The sequence below is a fragment of the Anolis sagrei genome, chromosome 2 (assembly GCF_037176765.1).
Source record: "Anolis sagrei isolate rAnoSag1 chromosome 2, rAnoSag1.mat, whole genome shotgun sequence".
In the NCBI taxonomy this organism is placed as follows: domain Eukaryota; kingdom Metazoa; phylum Chordata; class Lepidosauria; order Squamata; family Dactyloidae; genus Anolis; species Anolis sagrei.
Genome location: NC_090022.1, coordinates 80,156,647 through 80,180,407, shown reverse-complemented (window position 1 = coordinate 80,180,407; position 23,761 = coordinate 80,156,647). Strand labels below are relative to the sequence as shown.

Below are 23,761 nucleotides of genomic sequence, written 5' to 3'. Positions count from 1 at the left end.
CCTCTCAGGTAAAGAGCAGAGTATAAATGTTTTCGATAAAGTAAATGAAAAAAAGGCAGCAGTGATCTTCAAGGAGTGGATATAATACATAAGTCTCGGAATTTGAGTCAAAAAATTAACCCAAAAAAACTGGGCTGACTTATCTACAGGTCAACCTGATTACTGTACCTTAACTCTTTTTTTTAAACCTATCTCCTTCTCTGAGTAGAGTGTTTAGGCAAGAGCTTAGTCCATCCTGGGAGAACCTAAAAGACGCACCTACCCCCTCTACTCTCTGGCACGGTGCCACTTCTGGCCCTTTGAAATGCCTAGTCAGAGAAATCGTAGTAATTGGGGTGGCTGGTTCTGAAGCCACATTGGTGCTTTCCCTCTCTGTGGAATAGCCCTTGTCCTATCCCTGGGTCATATTAAAATCCAGAATTTTGGCCCCAAAACCTGCCCCCAACTTATACATGTAGTTGATGTATACATGAGCATATATGGTACATGTCAACAGGAAGCATTTGTGGACCTTTTACATGTGGGAGATGTTTGATAGCCACAATTACTAGCATAATATACAGCCAACATTTCAACTCCAAAATGCCTAGGGAGCATTACTACATCTTCCTCCTTACCCAGCTGTTATTTCAACTTACACTGAACTTGTTGAAATGTTTACTTTTAACTGCTCCAATGTATTCATTAGTCAAATACAGAAATACATTGACTAATTAATCTCTCCCATGGCTACAATATGAAATATATTTTTATACTGTAAGATGGAACCTAAGAACAGGGCTATAAGGTTGTAACACTCTCTAGTGTGCAATAAGATTTAAGGTCTGCTCTTTTTTAAAAAACAAACAAACAAAACAATGGAAGTCCCAACGTTCAGAGGTTTCATGAAGCAACATAAGAATTTACCAGTACCTCATGTTAATCCAACCAAAAAAAGAACTCTGATTGATTTAAGTATGGTAACAAGGCCCATAATCTGGGGGTGGAGAGCGAATTTGAAATTCAAGTACAATGTAAACTTTCATGATACTGTAAAAAAGAAAGTGAATAAGAGTTTCACATGGAAATGAAGTTAGTGTATCCATATATTCAGTAAGAACATGCCAAAGTGTTTTTACAAATTCAGAACTTAAAACCAGCTAGATTTAAACTATCAATTTCAAACTGATGCAGCATATTAAAGGCATATTGCTAAACTCCCTTTAGTTCAATGATTACTTCTAGCAGATGGCCTTTAATGTCACCTCACACACACTACCATGGCGATTTTATGTGGTCCTGCAAAGCCATTACTATCTGCGTCCTCACTATTTTTATTCTCATCTGTCAAATTAAATGCGTGAAGTCCAAAGGCTTGGAACAGATGACTGGTTTCTTAAATAGCCCCTAAGCAAGAAGTGGGGGGATTTATTTTCCCCTTGATGTACGTAAGGAAAGTTAAGGCAGGACAAAGCAATTCAGAGGCATTAACTGTTGGCTATGTGAAATCATGACTGTGTAGTTACGAAAAAACTGCGGGGGAAGCAGACCATGAACATTCTTCTCTCCACCCTCCATAATGGAACTCATTCTCCAATAAAGGGGCAGAGAGAATTAATGCTCCCCTTTAACATCTTCACTTAAAGTGAACAAAGCAGCTCATGCTGCCACATACCAATTAATCTACACTTAACAGTCCATGCTTTTCACTAACTCCACAACCCATACTGCCCTTTAATTTCAGCTAACAGCCATCAAGTGGCATTTAGCTCAAAGCTAAACAACTCAACAGTTTGCACCAAAGATATCTCCTGAAATAAAAAAGCATCTCTGATTAGAAATCAGAAGATTTGTTGTAAAGGTAGTCTAGTAATTAGTTACGGCTAACTGCCTTACTCATATGCACATTGCATTCCTTACAATGTGCAACATAATATCATATAGTTTGGAAGAATTAACAGGTTTTTTTTAAATTCAGGAGGGTTTAACCATGAATGAGCAACAGATTTTGAGCCATGCAACAACAGTAGGTGATTTTTCTTAATGTCAACTCCACAATGTTTTCAGTAGGCCTAAATTATGACCATCAAAAACTGCGGGTTTTTTTTGTGCCTGGGACTAAAACAGCAGCCAGATACCTGCCAATCTGCACTGCATGGTGGGTGGGACAGTATCCAGATTAATGTTTCTGAAGGTGCAGAAACTAGGTTTATAATAAATGTTACACATAGGTCTATAACCTTCTGTCATTTAAACCAACTACAATTCTATGATGTTACTAAGACAGATACTTGAGGATCCCATATTCAGACCTAAAATCCAGTAATTTCTTTAAAACAATCCTGTCCCCCTCCCAATATTATAGTGTAACATATAACAAAGAATGTCTGTGGTTTATACAATGCTTATGAAAATACTTTTTCTTCTATGCTCCTCACAGACACTGTACTCCTCTTTAATCTGCATCAGAGGCTCCTTAGATCTCAAAAAAATGAATTGGGTAAAAGGCTACCAGGGGTAAGGGGAGAAATTGCCAACAGAAAGCTTCTATTTTACCTGCTATCCTAAACCCAATCATGTCCACTCAAACTATAATATTAATGCACATGAGACGTGCTGTTTGTCACTTCTCTGCTCATGGAGGAAAGCAACTATGGGTTGCTTTCCTCCATGAATAGAGATAACATATTCCACTTCCTCTTTACTACATACTTATCTCATCAATGTCCTACTTCTTCTTCCTGTCCTTGTAAGCAAGAACAGCCAACAGTTCCACACCTTTAACAATCCAAATATTTTTGAAAGTTAAGAGATGATGCAAGAATATAGACATAATACTACTTTTTATATGGCATTTTAAGACAAGGATGGATAAAAGCAACTGTGCCATTTCCACTTCTACACAGGGATCAAGAAAGAAGCAAAACTTGTGTTTAGGGATGAGATACAGTGGCAAGTTGACAGTAATTATTATCCTTGAAGAATTTGACTAGCTTTATGTTTTAAATATTATTTTGTTCAACTCTATAGTTCATATAAGGTTTCCAAGGTGGTCAATAACACAGAACTGGATATTATGGGGAGTCATTCCATCAGCCATCTTCTATACTGCAGTGGTCATAATTGTACATATATTCAACAGTTTGAAGATTTTAGATCAGTTGCTTGCTTTGCAGTGGCTCCGCTGGGGCTGCTTGTGATTTCACAAAGGTAAGATACAACATCTTCACTTGAAGGTGTTGTGCTTGTTTCTCTTTTCATCCACTTCTGGCCTTGGCATGATGAAGATGAACCCAATTCATGAATCTATGGATAAAATTCCATCACTGAAAGAAGGACAACTCAAATTAAGCTCTCTACATTCACAAGCAACATCAGATGAACACAACAAAAGTCAATCTAGTCATCTGCTGCCATAGAAACAGCTATGATGGAAACTTGAAGGAGTTCAATTGTGATTATTGGCTTAACAGAAGCTTATGAAGAACGCAGGAAATCTAGCTACAAGTAACTATTTGACAGGTCTCCTTTTAGTTCCCCGAGGGAGATACAAAATTGGCAATAAAAGGTTGCACATTTCACATACAAGAGGGACTAAAAAGAGTAGAATCTGAAGGACTGCTAAAGATACAGCAGACATCTGACAGACACTCAAAGAGATGTCTACATAGCAGGAGAAGATATAGATCCATAACACACTCATGCAAAGATACACTTGCACAAAAGATAGACTCCAACCATATTTCCAGGTCTTTAGCTGTACATATATATGCTTATTTCTTGTACAGTCAGGAAAAAAAAACACACATTCAAGTGTAAAAGCTTTTGAATTATCTCCCACTGCTTTTTTGAATAGGCACGTAATCACTAGTATGAAACAATTAAATTACAATTTCCTACATGTCATTTACATCCACATTCATTTTAGTAATTCAGTCAGCCCTCCACATTCACTGGAATTGGGGTACAGGATCCCTGTGAAAATTAAAAACCATGAATAAAGAAATAAAAGAACTCCCTGAAATAACCACTTCTCTAGAAATTTCTATGTTTTTCAGCATAACTCTATAAACATAGGGCCAGGGAAGTGGATAAAGTGCAGAACTGGGCCTTAACTAATGGTAGTGCCTGGGGTTACTCATTTCCAGGGCTGGCTTGAATAGCTATAATAGAGCTAGGCAAGATCAAGGGAAATGAGGTAGAAGGAGGCCAGGGAAGTGGGTAGAGTGCAGAGTGGGGACCTAACTGTTGGACAGGGTAGCACCTGGGTAATCATTATCAAAAGCCTCCTGGAACCACCAGGTCTTCAGGTCCTTTTGAAAGGATGCTAGTGATGGATTCTTTCTTCTTACCTTGACATTCTTGGTATCCCGCGATTTTCCATTCATGTATCAAATTGGCATAACTCTGGTTAGCTTTCCAAATTAGCTGAGATGATGTGGAGATACCCGTTTTGGTTATTTGAACAATTCTACATTTACATGAAAAGGGGTTGGCTGCTGGGGTTTCCAACTGTTTTCAACTGGTCAATGAAATCAGTAGTACCTTTGTAAAGGTGTCTATAACAAACCTACATGATAATACAAACTCCCTAAGTTTGTTTCCCATATTGTTAACTATTTTTCCATTCACCTTGTGTTTGGAAGGAGACTTTCCTCCAAATTTGTGGCTTTACTTTTGCAGATTTATAGAGAGATCATCTCTCTTAGAACCTCTAGGTCCCCCAGTGCAATTCTGTAGTCAGCTTCTAGTGGATACTGATTCCCATTAGCCCAGCCCTTTCATATCTGTGCCTTGGGCCTTGGAAATAAATAGCTCCAGGTCCCGCCCTGACCATCATGTAGGATCATGCTTGCACTTTATCCACTCCTCTGGCCTTAGTTTACCTGGTTATATTAGCCCAGCCCTCCCACAGTTATAAAGACCCACTCTCGACTCTAATAATAATAATAATAATAATAATAATAATAATAATAATAATAATAATAATAAAACTGTATTTATATACTGCTCTATGTCCCCTGGGGGACTCATGGCAGTTCCAGTCAATACTGTTGTTTAACTGTGATGAAATATTGCTTATAGTTTAAACTCTGTGGCCAAATAATTGACAGTTTCCAAATTGTAAAAACACAAAACCATACAGGAAAAGAAAAAAAAAGAAAAAAGAAGGAAAAAACAGAACAATACATAAGCATAAAATAGTCAAACAACACATGTACAATAAAACCAGTCGACATTATTCTTCATGCCAGGATTAACTATTAGGGCCGGATTTTCAGAAAGGACCTGGGCAGTTTGGGATGGCCAGGCCAGAGGTAGTGCAATTATTTATTATTATTATTTACTATACTTGTATACTGCCTTTCTCAGCCTTATCGGCGACTCAAGGCGGTTTTGCAAGGCAATAGTGCAAAGTAAGCCATAGGGGGCCAAGGAAATGGGTAAAGTGCAGTAACCAGATTCAATAGTAGTAGCAATTGGGCCTGTAGATTCTCATTTCCTGAGACAATTGAGGAACTGACCAGGGTAATAGGTAGGGAAAAAGGGCCTGATTCTAACTAGTAGCCAGGGAGGCTGGAGCTCATGCTAATGATACTCGAAGGCCTGGTGAAACCAGCAAGTCTTCAAACTCTTACAAAAAGAGGAGAGAGATGAGGCCTGTCTTATTTCCCTGGGGAGGGTGTTCCAGAGGCAGGGGGCCACAACTGAGAAGGCCCTTTCCCTTGTCCCCACTAACCGCACTGATGATGGTAGTCGGAGCGAGGAGGGCCTCCCCATAGAGGGAGATGTGATCACGAAGATAGGTGGGGCCTGAACCGTTTAGGGCTTTATAAGTCATTACCTGCACCTTGAATTTGGCTCAGCAACTTATTAGCAGCCAATGAAGTTGTTTTAATAGGGGAGTTGCATGGTTCCTATAATTTGCTCCAGTTAGGAGCCTGGCTGCCACCCGTTGTACCAGTTGGGATTTCTGGGCCATCTTCAAGGTCAGCCCCATGTAGAGTGCGTTGCAGTAGTCTGATCTGGATATAAACAAGGCATGGACCACCCTGGCCAAGTCAGACGAGGTATGGTCTCAGCTGGCGCACAAGTTTAAGCTGTGCAAAGGCCCTCCTGGCCACTACTCACACCAGAGCATCAAGCGACAGCGTTGAGTCCACGAAGACCCCCAAGCGGATCTGCACCCTCATGGGGAGTGTTACCCTGTCAAGCACAGATTGCCACCCAATACCCCAGTCGGCCCCACGACTGACCAGGAGGACCTCTGTCTTTTGTGGATTAAGCTTCAACTTGTTAGCCCTCATCCAGTCCATCACAGTTGCCAGACACTGGTTCAAGGTTTGGGTGGCTTTCTTGAAATTTGGTGGAAAGGAGTAGTAGAGTTGAGTGTCATCTGTGTACAGATGGCACCAAACTCCAAAACTCCGGATGCCCTCACCCAGCGGTTTCATGTAGATATTAAAAAGGATGGGGGAGAGAATGGAACCTTGCGGGACCCCACAGGTCAAAGGCCATGGTCCAAGCAGGTGTCCCCCAGCGGAGCCACGGCAAAGCAGTGCCCCTGAGACCCATTCCGGAGAGTTGCCCCAGAAGGATACCATGTTCAATGGTATCGAAAGCCGCTGAGATGTCCAGGAGAACCAACAGGGACACATTCCCCCTGTCTAGCTCCCTTTGGAGGTCATCCACCAAGGCAACCAAGGCCATCTCCATACCGTGGCCAGGCCTAAAACCAGACTGCAATGGATCCAGATAATGGGTGTCGTCCAAGAATCCCTGGAGTTGGGAAGTGACCACCCGCTCTAGAAACTTGCCAAGAAAGGGGAGGTTTGATACTGGCCGGTGGTTATTCAACACCGAGGAGACCAAGGATGTCTTTTTAAGTATTGGTTTTAAAATTGTCTTTTTGAGACTTGGTGGAATGTGATCCTGCTCCAATGAGGCATTTATGACCTTCGTAAACCACTCGGCCAATCCTCTACTGGCCAGCTTGCTAAACAAGGAAGGGCAAGGATCCAGAGCACAGGTGGTCATTCTCACTGCTCCAAGAATCTTGTCCATGTCATCAGGCTGAACAGTTCGAAATGAATCCAACAAAACTGGACAGACAGGTACCTCCATTATATCCTTGGCTACTACATTAAAACTGGCATCTAAGTCAGACCGCAGCCAAGTGACTTTATTTGCAAAATGATATGCGAACTCGCTACATCAAGTTGCCAGGAGATCAGAGCACTTCCCTCCCTGGTGAGGGTGGAGGAGCTCCCTGACCACCCGGAACAACTCTGCTGGTCTATTGGAGGCAGACACAATGCAGTCAGTCAAGAAGGTCTTTCTGGCTGCTCTCATTGTCACCGAGTAGGTCTTAAGTAAGACTCTAGCCTGTGTTCAGTCAGCTGCATTTTGAGTCTTCCAGCATTGGCACTCTAGCTTCCATCTCATCCGCTTCATTGCTGCCAGCTTCCCAGTGAACTAGGGAGCTGGGTTGACTTTACGCAGCGAGAGGGGACGTCCAGGGGCGTTAGTGTCAACCGCCCCGGTCACCTCCTGAGTAGAGGTCAACCAAGGCATTGACAGGACCATCAGCCACCATGACAGGAAAATCCCCAAGAGACATCAGGAATCCTTCCAGATCCATAAGTCTCCTGGGGCAGACCTCCACCCCTGCAGAGGTTCAAGGCCATGGTAAGGTTAAAACTTATCAGGTGATGGTCAGTACATGACAATGGAAGATTTTTTAGCTCCTCCACACCAACATTTACCCCATCCGCAATGAAGACCAGGTCCTGAGTGTGCCCACCTACATGAGTGAGTCCAGATATCAATTGGGACAGCCCTATAGTTGTCATGGCAGCCATGAAGTCCTGAGCCGCTCCAGATAAAGCGGACTCCACATGGGCATTCAAGTCCCCCAGCACTATAAGCCGTTGGGACTCCAACGCCAGGTAGGAGACCACTCCCGCCAGCTCTGGCAGAAAGACTGCTGTGTAGCAGAGTGGACAGTACACTAGCAGAATCCCCATACTGTCCTGGTTTCCCACCCAGAACACTGCGCCACGGGGCACCTGACCAGGGAGATGGACTCACAATAGACCACCACTACCCCTCCTCCCCACCCCCCGGGTCTGGCCTGCTGATGTACCCCGAAGCCTGGTGGACAGAGCATCTTGGCCATAGGAAACTGAAATTGCCCGATGGAATTAGCACTGAAGTGGTTTTTAATTTTAAATATGTACGACTGTTTTATAGTATTATGTCATTGTTTATGATTATTACTTGTATATTTTTATGTCTGTAATTGCAACGTTTGATCTATGCGGGAAACTGCCCTGAGTCCCCTAGGGAAGATAGAACAGTATCAAATTAAAAGATTTATTATTATTATTATTATTATTAATCTTGTCTAAATTTCTTACAACCATCCCTGGCAAACAGAATTGACAATGCTGGACTAGATGGAATGATGATTTGATTTGGTATAGTGTTTTCCTGCTCTGTCATGTAATTGTTCTATGCATTTTCAATACAGAGCAGGTGAATTTACACAGCCAAGGACTAAATATCCCTTTAACTACCATGATCAAACTGGGCCTTGCTTTAAGATTGATTGCTTATGCTGACTAAAATAAATCTTCAAAACAAAGTAAAATTAAATGACTCTGTAAAAAATTGTTTTCAGGAAGGTCAAATAGCAGGAGATAAATATAAGGGTGTAATGTTACTGTCAGCCGAATATGGTAATCTGAAAGATCACTCATCATAACTTAATATATAGTGTGTTTAGGCCAAGAAGCACAACTGAGTCATTGAATGGCTCATGCCACATGGACAACTCCATGAGACAACCCTGCTACTGAAAATGACACACAAAGAATACATTTCAAAGCAGGAGATGCCATTTTATTTCCCTCTCAAGTGAAGAATACAGTTTGTAATTTAGTGACATTGCAGGCTCAAGGAATTCAGTAATGCTGTAGCAAACTGCCTACTAGCAGTGAATTTCTTTTTTACTAAGACATGAAATTGAGATTGGTAGGGCCACAGAAAAATGTGTTTCCTGATATAAGAGCTAATGCTAAAAAAGGTATTGGCTCTCCTCACAGCTGCAGTCATCAAAGTGTGCGCCATGAGGGAACATCAACTACAGACAAAAATATAAAGGAAACAAAAGAAAAATAACGAGCATACATGGCCCATAAAATGTAACCCTTTTTGAAATGTATGAGATTATTATTATTATTATTATTATTATTATTATTATTACCCTGCTTTATCTCCCCAAAGAAGACTAATGCTTGACATAAAAGCATTAGTATACAATTAATATATCTATGTATATCCCTATCTATCTATCTATCTATCTATCTATCTATCTATCCACACAAAATTATTAAAACAGAATTAAACACAAACAGCACTTTAAAAATCACAGTTAAAATCCATCAAAATAAATACAAAGTTAAAAACCACGGCACCTCTAGACTAGATCTGAAACACCTTTATCTTTAATAGCCTCTCTGAATAAAAAGGTTTTAGTTTGATGCGAGGAGGACAGCATGGAGAGGACCATTCTGACTTCCCTGGGCAAGGAGTTCCAGAAGTTGCGGGTCAGCCACCAATAAGGCCCTCTCTCTTGTTCCCACCAACCAGGCTTGAGATGGAGGTTGAACAGAGAGAAGGTCCTCTCCTGAAGATCTCAAGGTCCGGGCAGGTTCGTACAAGGGGATGTGGTTGGCCAAATAGCTTGGAACTGAACCGTCTAGGGTTTTAAAGGTCATAACCAGCACTTTGAATTGTGCCGGAAATAGACTGGCAGCCAGTGGAGCTGCTGCAACTGCGGGGCTGTCCGTTCCCTGCAGCCAGCCGGAGTGAGCAACCTACCTGCAGCTCTAGGGACCAGCTGAAGTTTTCAAGCACTCTTCAGAGGCAGACCCACGTAGAGCGTGTTACAGTAATCCAGGCGGGATGTAACTAAGACATGTACCACCATGGCCAAATCTGGCTTCTCAAGGAACAGGTGCAGTTGGTGCACAAGTTTTGATTGTGCAAAGGCCCTCCTGGCCACCGCAGATACCCGGGCCTCCAGATTCAGTGCCAAGTCCCTAAAACAAACCTTGGAGTATTTGCCAGGATTACTGGTTGAGACACAAACCAGAAAGCAGCTCCTTTGGTCTATGGTTTGTTTAGCTGTTACTGGTACAAGTAGAAACACAGCAGCTGACTAATTCCTCTTCAGAAAACTATTTTTCCCTTAAATTCTAGCTTGATGTTGTACATGATTACACATATCACAAGCCAACAAAATCAAACTTTTTGTAATAATCAGAAATGAGAATAGCACAGTTTAAATCAATTTTTATGCAGATTTTAAATATGTCTTCATTTTCCCGATCACATCAACTTTTTAAAATATGACAAATGGTACTATATATACTCAAGTATAAGCAGAGTTTTTCAGCCCTTTTTAATGGCTGAAAAAGCACCCCTTGGCTTATACTTGAGTCCCTCCCGGCCGGCTCTGGGCCTGGTTGATGAGGGCCTGGCTTGGTGCTCAACTGCGCTCCATGTGCCGGCCTCCGCATTGCTGCCACCTTTCTTCTCCTCCTGGGCCAGGCGCCATCACCACCGTCAAGGTGCATGCGGCGAGAAGACAGAGGGAGGCTCGTGTGTGCCTCCCTCCTCCTCTCGCAGCTGTGAGAAGCGTGAAGGAGGCCCGTGTCAGCCTCTGAATCGCTGCTGCCTTCCTCCTTCTGGGGCCGAAGAGCCATTGTTGCCGCCTTCTTCCTCCTGCTGGGTTGCCCTCACTCTTCTTACTGTGGTGAGAGGAGGAGGGGAGAGAGGCGTACACAAGTCTCCCTCACTGTTTTTGCCATGCACGCATGCCTCCCTTGTGATGGCAGCGCCTGGTTCCGGGAGGAGGAGGAGGAGGTAGGGGGCAACGATGCAGAGGCCTGCATAGGCATCCCTTCTTTTTTCTGCTGCATGCATCTCCCTCTGTCCTCTTCTCACTGCGGCAAGAAGAGTGAGGGAGGCCTGCGTATGTGGCAAAAAGAGTGAGGGTGGCCCACATGCACCTTTCTCCCCTCCTCCTCTTGCCATGGGGTCACAGTGAGTTGCCTGTGCCTCAGACTGTTCCTGGACAACTCTGGGCCTGGTTGGTGGGGGATTGGAACATATTTAATATTTGTATGCTATGTAATCACAGGAAATAGATCGCCAAAAATACTAAGTGAATTTATACTAATTCTAATGCTCATTAGTAGAACAAATGCCTGTGCAGAGTGGCAAAAGGAGAGAGAATAGTCCATCTTGGGAGAATATAAAAGAAGCACTAACCCCCTCTACTCTCTCTCTTGTGCAAGGAAATTGTGGAGGTTGCCGAGGTGGTTGCGTCTCTGAGGCGGCATTGGTGCTTTCCCCTTTCTGTGGAATGATCCTCGGCTTATCTACGGGTCACATCAAAAGCTATACTTTTGGCCTCAAAACTTGTCCTTGACTTGAACATGAGAACAATTTCTATATGAGTATATACAAGACTTAGTCTAACCACAGTTTGTAGTATCATCCAAAACTGATTTAACAACATTTCATCTTAATTACAGTCAGTAAAGATAAGCCAACACTGAACTAGTACGGTTGGAAGTTGGCTTGTTTCCATTAACCATAGTTAAGATTATACACAATTTAACATTTAGGTGACACATTAAGTAGTGATTAATCCACAGGAGAAGCTGTCAATCATTTCATCTTGGTCACAGCAGAGCAGTATGTAAGTTCATTGTTGCTCTGATTGATATTTGCAATTGATACTCTGCCAATTTAGGCTACCTCTCAACAAATCTAATATGAACATTCAGGTTGAGCTTTATGGACTATAGAAAGTTGCAGCTTGTTTATACTTTTAATATGTTGGTTTACTCCATGAGTAATGTGTGCTTTGATTCAAATAGTCATCAGCTGATAGAGAAGCTAAGCAAGAGGAAAAGTTATACTGAACAAAAAGGCTTATCACTGTGTTTCAAAGAAACAGGTGGCACAAACTCCCATATAGCACCTCAAGTTAGCATATATGAAAATGTTCTATATTGTATTTGAAAAAAACTAACTGTAGTGGAAATATATCAAGACCTTTCAGTGGGAAACTCTTAAGCAATGTTTTAAAATTGCCTTCATTTACACTGAGTATGATAGTTAAAGAGTCAGTGTAATATAGTGGTTTGAGCTAAAGCTCTGGAGACCAGAGTTTGAATATCTGCTTGGCCATGGAAACACACTGGATGGCCTTCTCACTCAACCTTAGAGGAAGGCAAAGCCTCTTTGGATAAAACTTTGGATAGTCTTGCAACATGACATTTGCATGTCTAATTGTAGTGGCTCTCAATCTGGGGGTCCCCAGATGTTTTGGCCAATGTAACGGAATAGTGAATTATAATTGAGGTTTTGCTTATGTTTATATTATGACAAGGACAAGCAGAGGTGGATGCATATAACTGGTTGATGCATTGCCATGGTTGCAAAGCCACTGCAGTAGAAATGTATCCATTTTAGAGTGGCTAGCAGGCAAAAGGGGCAGAGCTAACAGAGAAGAAAAGTGGAGACATTTTAAAAATGAGCCAGTCTCTAGCCAGGGGAGCTAGAGGGAAGAGGTTTCTAATTTAAGTTTGAGTCTTCAGCTGCGATATTAAGGGGCCATTTTGAATTAATCTCTAGTCTGTGAGCTAGAGAGAAGAAATCCTTGTATAGGATTACACCTTCAGTTGTGGTACTTAAGTAATAAGAGTAAAAAATTGTATCTAAGTCCTCAGACAGGCAGAACTGAGAAATGAAGAGTTCTTTAAGAATAAGTTTCAGTCAGAATATTGGTGGAAAGAAGTGTTTATAAGATATAATCTAACCAGTCAGAAGGCTGAGAAAGAATTACATTTAAGAGAGAAAAAACTTACCTGATCAAGTTGATATCAGTTATACTGTTCTGAAAGTTATATAGTAACAGTTTGATGTATTCACAAGAGTAAAATATAGTTGTAACAGTTTTCAAGTGTAACTGAAGAAAAGTACTGTGTAACCAATATGCTTTATGTGCACAAGAATACATAAATAAACATCTTTGTTTCATGCTGAGTTTCGGAGAGGTTTATTCTTCTTTTCCCCCTTTACCAGTAGCACTGCCTTGGCACCTACGCACACATATAATTTTACTGGTGGCAGAAGAAAAATAAAATAAGATATAAAAGAAGTTCCCTTCCTGCCACAAAGAAACTGTGTTACACACGCGCGCACACATATCACCACAGCCTACAACTCACAGAAATCCCAGCCAGTTTACCAGCTGTTAGGAGTTCTGGGAGTTGATGGTCAAAAACATCTGGGGACCCCAGGTTGAGAACCACTGTCTTATTGACAAAGTATCTCCTTTTGCTACAACAGGCCTTTACATCACTCCAGACAAAACCACATCGAATAGTGTTTCAAACTTAGAGCCGTCGCAAACTCTGTTCCTGCGGGAGCAAACCTTGCTAGCATGTCCCTGACGTCATGAGACTCCGCCTCTCGCCCCGCCCCTTTCTCCGCCTCTTTCTCCTTGCGAGAGTGGTTTTTCCTTTGCTAGGGCAGCATTGCCAGCATACTCTCTCAGTTGGCAGAATTCAACTGAGAGAAAATGCGGGCAATGCTGCTCTAGCAAAGGAAAAACCATGCTGGCAAAGAGAAAGGGGCGGAGAAAGGGGCGGGGAGAGAGGCGCAGGCTCATGACGTCAGGGACGTGCTAGCAAGGTTTTCTCCCGCAGGAACAGAGTTTGCGACGGGTCTTAGAAAGGACAGAGTTTCTGTCCTCTTGCAGTTTGCTTGGTATCAGGAGAATGGAATACTCTATTTTTCTCAAATCCACATGTATCAGCATAAGATTCTTTCTGCTATGATAAATGCTTATATAAAATCACAGTTCATCACAGGCCACATTCCAGCACCTAACATTGTAATTCATTATTCTGTCAGAAGCACATATGTAACAGAGAACAACGCTCTGTTAAAAATTAAGCAAAGTTATACCACTAGTTCTAAACTAATCTGTGACATAACCCAGAAAATTGCTCAATTTGCAAGGACACTTTCCTTGACCTAATTCACCAAAAGTGAATGCTTTAAAGTAAACATTTGTAGGTTGGCATTCACCACCTGATTAATATTGTCAATCTTTAAAGAGCAAATGCTTGACGAAGCAGGGTCTTTGTTAAAACTACACATGGATGAATAATACTATCAAACTGATATGAACCTTATTTCTTAAACTTTAGCAGTTGTCCATGTTCCTGCCTAGGTATAATCTATACACTGAAGCTAAGAGGGGAAATTAAAAGTATTTCTGCAAAGTGAATTTTGAACGGTCATCCTATTACATTATTAATGTCACTACAGAGACTGGATTCTGGCTGTTAAACACACCAGGTGTGTAAAAATAACTGAAAAGGAACTAGCAAAGAAAGTGGAATAATAATTATTTTAATTCTGTATAATCAATTACAGGATCTCATTTTAAAAGATGAAAATACTAACTGGATCTTTTCCCTTTTCTAAGATTGTTTGCACAATGATTTAATTTCAGAAAAACAGCAATATACTAAGTCTTACACAACAAAACTGAAAAGAATGAAATGTGAAATATACTTGTTGCAAAATACAAACTGTAACTATGCAAACAGAAATAGACTGGATAGGAAACACCTTGCTCTAAATAGATATCTTCTGAAACAGAGACATGCCAATCTGCTAAGATTCTGAGTGAAGTAGTTTATTCAAATTTAAAGTCAATCAGTCTCGCAGCATCTGAATACTTCTTGATAAAGCAGAAGAGAAAAGTTTAAGCAACCAGTTTCACTGCACCTACACTAAAAACATGATTTTCTCAATCTTATAGTCATGCTGTTAGCTGGTGCTTTGAAACAACACATATTTCAGAAAACCTATTATAGGCAGACAAAAAGCTAAGGTTATGTCTGTTCAAATGTTAAAGTTTAAAATTAACTTGAATGATAGTAGAGAAGGCTTCAAGTGGCAATTACATCTCCAGACAGACATTGCTTCATAGGAAAACTCACATACAAAAGCAATTCTTGTTCAGTGCTTGTGGAATCTGGTGATGAATGATTCCTGAACTCCCCTCTATAGGAGCTACTCCATTAGGATTAGAAAGGATAAAATGAAACATACCAAATCCTCCTGACTATATATTGCAGCTACGTAAGCTGGTTGGTTGGAGCCCCAAACTGATCCTATATCATAGCAAGCAACACAGTAGCTTTTCTTTCTCCCTTACTGCCTCTCCCCATCCTCCAAAACTCTACTCTACTAAAACTGCCTTAGTGGAGCCCAGTTCTACAGCTCTACTTTCATTTTACTGAGTTCAACTGGAGTTTCAACCAAGTAAATATGAAATTTCAGTCAACAAAATTGGCACAGAGATTATTAATGAAAGTGGCATTTTATAAGATGATGGACACGAGCTGGGACATCAATTCCAAAAGTAAGATTTGATAATGAAAACTAAGTGGTAAGCCCACAAATAAATGCTTTCTATGTCACCTTGAACTCAAACAATGCCAAATCCCATATAAGAATTTTCCAGATTACCAATCAATTGCGGAAATTACTGAAGCAGCAGCTAACAACTGATGTACCTTGCCTGATCCTTATGTAACACAATTTTTGTTCCTGGGTTATAACTGGCATTTCCTAAGTGGTTCTATCATAAAAACATGGAAAATATTTATTAAACTTCAAAAGCATGGTTGCAGTCTGCACATTGAAATGTTAAGAACCACATATTTTCATTAGGAAAAAGTACAAACAAAATGCCTAGACTGAAGGAAATAATAGTACTACACTCAGCCACAAAAACCAAGTTTCTGGAGTGTAACAACTACTTTCAAAGTAAGTACCGCACAATTAAACAGGAAATAACACTTTGAAACCAGGAACAGAATTTTTTTCAAAATGTGTTACATATTGTTATAGGACTACACAATCAATTTTGAACTATGAATTTTAAACTGACATTTTATTGGTATAAATAATTTTAATGTTTTTTAATTTTAGGTCTCTGTCTCTTATTGTAAGTGTTTTAACCGTCTTATGTTTTTATCTATGTAGTTTAAATATGTTGTACCCCGCCTTGAGGAGAAGAAGGTAAAAAATAAAACTTATTATTGTTATTACTACTACTACTACTACTACTACTACTACTCAGCAGTCTTCTCCTACCAAGTTAACAGTTTCATTGGGAGCCCCCGGTGGTGCAATGGGTTCAACCCCTGTGCCGGCAGGGCTGAAGACTGACAGGTCGCAGGTTCGAATCCTGGGAGAGCGCAGATGAGATCCGTCTGTCAGCTCCGGCTCTCTATGTGGGGACATGAAAGAAGCCTCCCACAAGGATGTTAAACCATCAAAAACATCTGGGTGTCCCTTGGGCAACGTCCTCGCAGACGGCCAATTCTCTGACACCAGAAGCAACTTGCAGTTTCTCAAGTTGCTCCTGATATGACAACCCCCCCCCCCCCCCCCCCCGTTTCATTAGCCAGGAAGGTTTTGTTATGTATGTGAACAAGTGGATACTAAACAGGTTTGAAAACAAAGAATACTGATAATCTTGGAGAACCAAAACAAATTTTGGGTTCACAATACACTGTCTAGATAGAACATCTAATTACTTGTAGAACTAGCTTAGCTCAAGTTGCCAGCCTAGTGATGTTTTTTCTGCACACAAAACACCTTAAAAAACCTATTTTCCAATAATGTTGAATTAGCTGAACAAATGCAGCATATCTCAATTAATTTGTAATCAATTGGTTTATTTGGGGGTTTGGGTGGGTCTGTCAATGTATTTGTATTTGTAATTTTTATTGTATAGGCATTGAATGTTTGCCTTCTGTTGCTGCAATCTGCCCCGAGTCCCCTCAGGAAGATTGGGTGGGATATAAATAAAGCTATTTCTTTTATTTATTTATCCAGTCTCACAGTAGACAGATACATTTATGTTATCAGTCTAGTAATGTACAACATCAAGTACAATGCCAAATGCTTAGTGGTCTCAATGTCAAAGTCAATCTAAAAATAAGCCAGGCTTCAAAGCCAAGACTGATGTATGTAGTTTTATACATTAAGAACACAATTCACTTTTAAAATAAACACTAAATTTGTCTAGTATTAATACTGCATAAAGTATTTCTACAGGTTGAAATGTTTTGAATTTTTCTTTTTTATTTTAGAATATTTATTTAAATTTGCATGCACAGAATCATACAGTTAGAAGAGGCCACAATAGACATCCAGTCCAACCCCATTCTGTCATGCAGGAATGAGATGCCTTGGAGCTAAAATCCAAGTGTTAATATGAAACTCATGGACTCTGCTTTCTAACCACAAATCCAGTCACATGTCTTCTACAAACCTTCTTATGAAGCACTGGCACAAATTTTGATTTTGATTTTAGTGTTTTGAAGAAAGCTTTCTCAATGTGATTTAATTTTTCTGAGTGCACCTTCATTTACGAAATATATGAACCTATGAGCCGCCGCAAACTAGCCTCCTGCAGGAGCAAACCTTGCCAGCACGTCCCTGACGTCATGAGACTGCACCTCTCTCCCTGCCCCTTTCTCCGTGCCAGAGTGGTTTTTCCTTTGCTAGGGCAGCATTGCCAGCGTACTCTCGTTGTTGAATTCTGCCAACAACGAGAGTATGCTGGCAATGCTGCCCTAGCAAAGGAAAAACCACTCTGGCACGGAGAAAGAGGCTGAGAATGGGGTGGGGCGATAGGCGGAGTCTCATGACGTCAGGGACGTGCTGGCAAGGTTTGCTCCCGCAGGAGGCTAGTTTGCGACGGGTCTATGATTACACATCTTTACCTCATATTACCATTTGTATTAAACCAAACTGAGAATTCTGTCAATAATATTTTTCCACAAGTAACTAGAAAACAAGATTATACTCTGCAATGCCTGTCCACCAGAATAATAGACACTACTTGCATAAAAGATTTGTCCCTCTCCTCTGCTACCCTCATGGACCCAACTTCATAGAGTCACTGAGAACTCCCATAATGCCACTTTCAATGCAACCTATATATATGCTTTGTTTATTGTTTCTCACATTCCACCTCTCAAGGGCACCTAATAGAAATGTTTGGTTTCTATATTTCATGTTCTAGTACAACAATGGTTTTGAACTGTTTTCAGTGTGGAGTACATAAAACCCTCAATCACAGAGGTATTTCAAGACATCAAAACACAATATTGCCTCTTAAACTTTGATATTCACAATGAATACTTTAACCACTAAAGGCATCAACATACAACAGTAAATGCTTTACAATTGTTCTCCAAACATTTGTCTTTTTAAAACTTAAGAGTTCCGCTTTCAAAGTAAAATATAAATAGGTTTATTCAGGAGGAAAACAGCACACTTATTCACAGAGGTTTAAATGTCAAGTTTGCTTATTCTATTGAAGCTTCAGCTGGATTCCATGAGACACAGCGGAAGGTGATGAAAGTTAAAAAGAAATTTTGAGAACACAGTTAATGTTTTCCAGAAAAACACTGCCATGAAAGTGTTCTGGGAAGCAGTTCAGGGTTATGCAAGATCTTTAGTTTCAGGTAAAGGGTGTATGCGTAAAGACTTCCTTCTACTCCTTGCCCACAAGCAAGGGTGGTACAAGACTGTGCTTTTTGCCCAACCCACATTTCTGACTGGAAAATCCTACCATTAAGGTAGCAACAATGACGGTGCTACAAACAGAAAGGTTAATCCACAAGAATTAAATCCGCTCAAAGTGTATCTGTTACAGACAGGTACTGCACCTCCTCCACTGGATGATATCAAGTTTTTGTACTTCCTGTATTAAGTTACCTTTCCTCAACCAGAGGCTTAACAGAACAGCAGCAATGAAAAGGGAGTGTTGGATATACAAGCACAAGGCCAGGGTTGAATTTCTCAGTGTCTCAAGGATTTCTAGCCATAATATACAAGAAAACCATCCAACATGCCAAGAGACAGCCAAAGATTGTCTGAAACCAAAAAAACACCACCAAGAGATTCAGGAAGTTGTGCACTTCCAAAAAGCATTGCGTATAGGTATAGCCACAAAATTACACACATTCAAAGCCAGGGTTTTTGAAGTATCTACTATTGCTTTTTCAAATGAGAATAGTGACTAGCAAGATCTGCAATAGAATTCAAAGACAGTCTGGAATATTGGTATGAAAAGTGATCTTGTGACATCTTACAGACTGACAAAATATAGAAGTTGGTAGCATAAGCTGTCTTAGTTTGGCCTGAAGAAGTAGACTTGTCTTCTGTTACCATGGGCACACCTACACTGTAGAATGAATGCAGTTTGACACCACTTTAAACTGCCACGACTCAATGCTATGGAATCCTGGGAGTTGTGGTTGTGGCACCACTGCTCTTTAGCAAAGAAGTCTAAAGAGTTTGTAAAATGACAACTCTGATAATTTCACAGCATTGAGCTGTGTAAGTTCAAGGGATGTCAAACTACATTAATTGTACAGCATAGATACATCCCAACTTTGTTCTCTCATTTCAGGCTCTAAAGGGCCCTTCCAGACAGGCCCTATATCCCAGGATCTGATTGCTTTGTTTGTTTGTTTGTTTTGCATTAAACTGGCATCTGCATTGCCATATAATCTGGGATAAACAGAAAACCTGGGATCAGATCCTGGGATATAGGGCCTGTCTGGAAGAGTCCTAAGATCTTTATTGGTTGTGTAAAAAAGAGGGAGGTACTGAGGGGGAAATACAAAGATCAGCCTTAGAAAGCCCTTAGGAAAAAAACGGAGGCCCTAATTTATAAACTTCAACTGCATCAGAATCCAAGGGCCTAGAACCCTAACAGATGCAGTGACTAAGGGCCCTTCCACACAGCCCTATATCAAGGCAGGAAGTCCCACAATACCTGCTTTGAGCTGGGTTATCTGAGTCCACACTGCCTTATATCCCAGTTCAAAGCAGATAATGTGGGATTTTATTTAGTTGTGTGAAAGGGACCCAAGAGAGCATAGGAAACATGGGGAGTTCAGGGACACCAAAATAGTGTGATATATTTGAATGATCATGGGTGCCTCTACACTGAAGAATTAATGCAATTTGACACCACTAACAGCTCAATGCTATGGAATCCTGGGAGTTGACGTTTACACGGCCTTTGGCCTTTTTGTGCCTCACAAGACCACAACTCCCAGGATGCAATGTCACTGAGCCAAGGCAGCAGAAGTGGTGTCAAACTGCATCAATTTGACAGCGTAGACCCGGCCTTGATCAAAAACTAGACAGCGATCCGTTACAGCAGGCAGGTTGAAGTGTAGGAAGTTTCAGCAAGGTCTACCAACAGCGGAAGGAGTTAAGCCCTAGGGTTGGCTTGGGAGCCATGGTTGCAAGTCCTCACCCCTCACCCTTGCCTCCATCCAGAGGGAGGAAAAAAGGAGGAAGGCGACCCCACCGCCTTGGGGTGAAGATGGAGAAGGGAAGAAAGGGGCGACTGAGGCGGCAAAGGGGCTGCGGGGGAGGCTGTGGGAAGAGTTGCCCCCCTCCCCCCCCTCCACGAGCACCCCATAATACTCACGCCTTGTCCACCAGCTCCCGGACCTTCCACATGTTGAGCATCGTGTCCACGGCGGCGCCGAAAGCGTCCCTTCCGCCTAGGCCCACTGCGCCTCCCGTCCGGCCGCCGCCGCCGCCTCAGTTTCGCCAACGGTGGACGGAGAGCGAGGGAACCGTTCTTCTTCCGGAAGCCGGCCGCTCGTGGCCGCAAAGGCCGCTGGGGCTTGAAGTCCGTCGGGCGTCCAATCAAGGCGCCTGTCTCGGTGTTCCACCGTAGAGAAAGGGCTGCACGGCGCAAGGCGTGCCGGGTAACGTAGTCCGCCCGGGCTCTGTCTCCGTGGCAAAGGCCCGCCCCGCCCCGAAACTTTCCCGCAAAGCATGCTGGGGGTTTCATGTTTAAATAAGCGTCGCTTGTTGGAAGTTCCATTTACTGGGCGGGGAGGCTGTGAGGGCGGAAGGGCTTCGGAGCTCTGCTTGCCTCCGATTGAGGACAGGAAGCCGCTCCCCCCCCTCTCTCTGGAAAGTGGTTTGGCCTCATTGGCCTGCAGGCAAAGGAAAGGGAGCCTTGGCTGTGGGGGGAGCCTTGGCGCAAGGAGAGCTGGAATACGTTGCGACCAGGCCTAAATACTTGTGGATACGGAACATACAGTAGACTACTGTATTTATATACAGTAGAGCAGGGGTCCTCAAACTGTTTAAACAGAGGGCCAGGTCACAGTTCCTCAAACTGTTGGAGGGCCGGATTATAATTTGGAGAAAAAAATGAATGAATCCCTATGCACCCTGGACATATCTTATTTGTAGTGCCAAAAAACACCTTAAAACAATTCAATAATTAAAATGAAGAACAATTTTGGGTTGTTGTAGGTTTTTTCGGGCTATATGGCCATGTTCTAGAGGCATTCTCTCCTGACATTTCGCCTGCATCTATGGCAAGCATCCTCAGAGGTAGTGAGGTCTGTTGGACGTAGGAAAATGGGTTTATATACCTGTGGAATGACCAGGGTGGGACAAAGGACTCTCACCTCTCAACAAAAGATTCCCCCCAGGCACTTCCAAGCCATTAAATGCTAATCAAGGTGGTCAGTTGAAACATTCACACCTAGCTCCAGCAGACAAAAATCCTTTGTAAGCTTTTCCTTAATCCTTCCTTATTATCCAACATTTTTGTTTATCCAACGTTCTGCCAGCCTGTTTACATTGGATAAATGGGACTCTACTGTATATACATGTGCACATATAAATACACACACATATGCTTACAAAATAACACATCTATGTGGAGCTTGTTTCCCAAAGGAATAATTTTTTTAAAAAAAAACATGCCGAGGAGATATTCTTTTTTGCTATAAAAGGCAAATTTTATACATTTCCAGCAGTTTTGATCTGTACATTATATTTTACTCCTAGCCAACAATGTCCTGACGCATATTACTCGGATTTTCAAAATTGTACTTGATACCTTTTGAACATAAATGCCACAAATACATATTTATTTATGACATTTATATGCTGCTTTTCTCACCCCGAAGGGGACTCAGAGCGGCTTACAAGATGTATATATACATACAATATATTATATTATTAGCATAGCGCAATAGCAGTATGATATATTATTATATTGTACTATATAATTATATTGTAATATTATTAGTAATATTACATGTAATATAAAATATATAATTATAATACTGTATTATTAGTATTACGAGGGTTGGAACTTTAATAAGATGCCATGCAACAAAACCAAAGAATGTCACATATACCACACGTTAGTTACATACCAACCTTACCTCTGAGCAAAAAGACTCACCCTTCCTATGTCACGCACATGCAGAGTGACACGAAGAACTGAGCCTCGTATTAGCTTGTGGTCTAAAGTAAGTGTTGTCACTTACTTTTGAAGGAAGGTCTGGGCATGAAAATTGCTTCCCGATGGGTTCCATATCATTTGATAGAAATGCAGAAATGGCTACGATACGATGCTTCTCATACCCACTTGAAGCACTATGAGTGCAAAGGAGAGGCTCTTTTGCCATATCATTACGCTGGATAAGACTTGGGCCAGATTGTACCAGCCAGAACTGAAACGCCAATCGAACGAATGGTGTCATTACGGGTCACCACAAAGTTTGAAATTTTGTCAGAACCCCAGCAATGTGAAAGTTATGGAGATTCTCATGTACCACTGTGATGGTGTCATCCCAACACATACCATTCCCCCACATCAGATCATCAATGCGTAGAATTACTGCTCATTTTTGGAACACCATCTCAGACCAGCTTTGAAAAAAAAGGGGTGACACTTTCTCCAGAACGCCCCTACCATTTTGCATGACAGTGCTTGGCCACATGCAGCACAAGCTGTGGCTGATTTGCTTGATCAATGGGGCTGGGAAGTTCTGTACCATCCACCATACTCCCCAGACTTAAGCCCTTATGGCTTTGACTTAATTCCTAAGATGAAGGAACCATTTCATGGCATTCACTTCAGAACTGATCAGAAATTCTTGTGGCAGTAGACCACTCCATTCGAACTATCAACAGAACAGGCGCTGCAACAGGTGTCCTACGACTTCCACATCGTTGGAAACGGATTGTACACAATGCTGGTAACTGTACTGCAGGACTGTAAAGCTTGTTGACATGTATCACTTTGTATTAAATGTAAACAAATAGTTGCCACTATTAAAGTTCCAACCCTCGTATACTGTATTACATTATAATATAAATATTATATGTCTATACAATATATTATATTATTAGTATAGTGGGTTAATTGACTACTTCTAACAATGGGAAGGTAGAAGACACAATGGCATTTCTACAGCATTGTGCAATAGGAACCATCACCTTTGGTTTGCCTCTGTCATGTGATAAACTCCACAGTATAGATTTGGGAAACTAAGGGTGCATCTACACTGTAGAAGTAATGCAGTTTGACACCACTTTCACTGCCAAGACTCAATGCTATGCAATCATGGAAGTTGTAGTTTAACGAGACACCAGAACACTTATAAAACTACAACTCCCATGATTCCATGACATTGAGCCACAGCAGTTAAAGTGTCAAACTATTCTACAGTTAAATGCACCCTAGGTCAGTAGTAATAAATTATGTTTCTTTTGTTTATTCTGTATTTTTTCATCCTATGCTTACTGAGAATCATAG

The 23,761-nt window shown here is 41.4% G+C and overlaps 1 protein-coding gene across 1 annotated transcript in view; it reads right to left on the bottom strand.

The window, feature by feature from the left end:
- CLINT1 (clathrin interactor 1) overlaps positions 1–20,842 on the bottom strand; it is an 80,328-nt gene extending 59,486 nt beyond the window's left edge. The window contains exon 1 of the mRNA XM_060765559.2: positions 20,612–20,842. Coding sequence (XP_060621542.2) covers positions 20,612–20,652 — 41 coding nt within the window. The 5' untranslated portion in view covers positions 20,653–20,842. The remainder of the gene's footprint in view (positions 1–20,611) is intronic.
- Between the last annotated feature and the right edge of the window lie 2,919 nt (positions 20,843–23,761).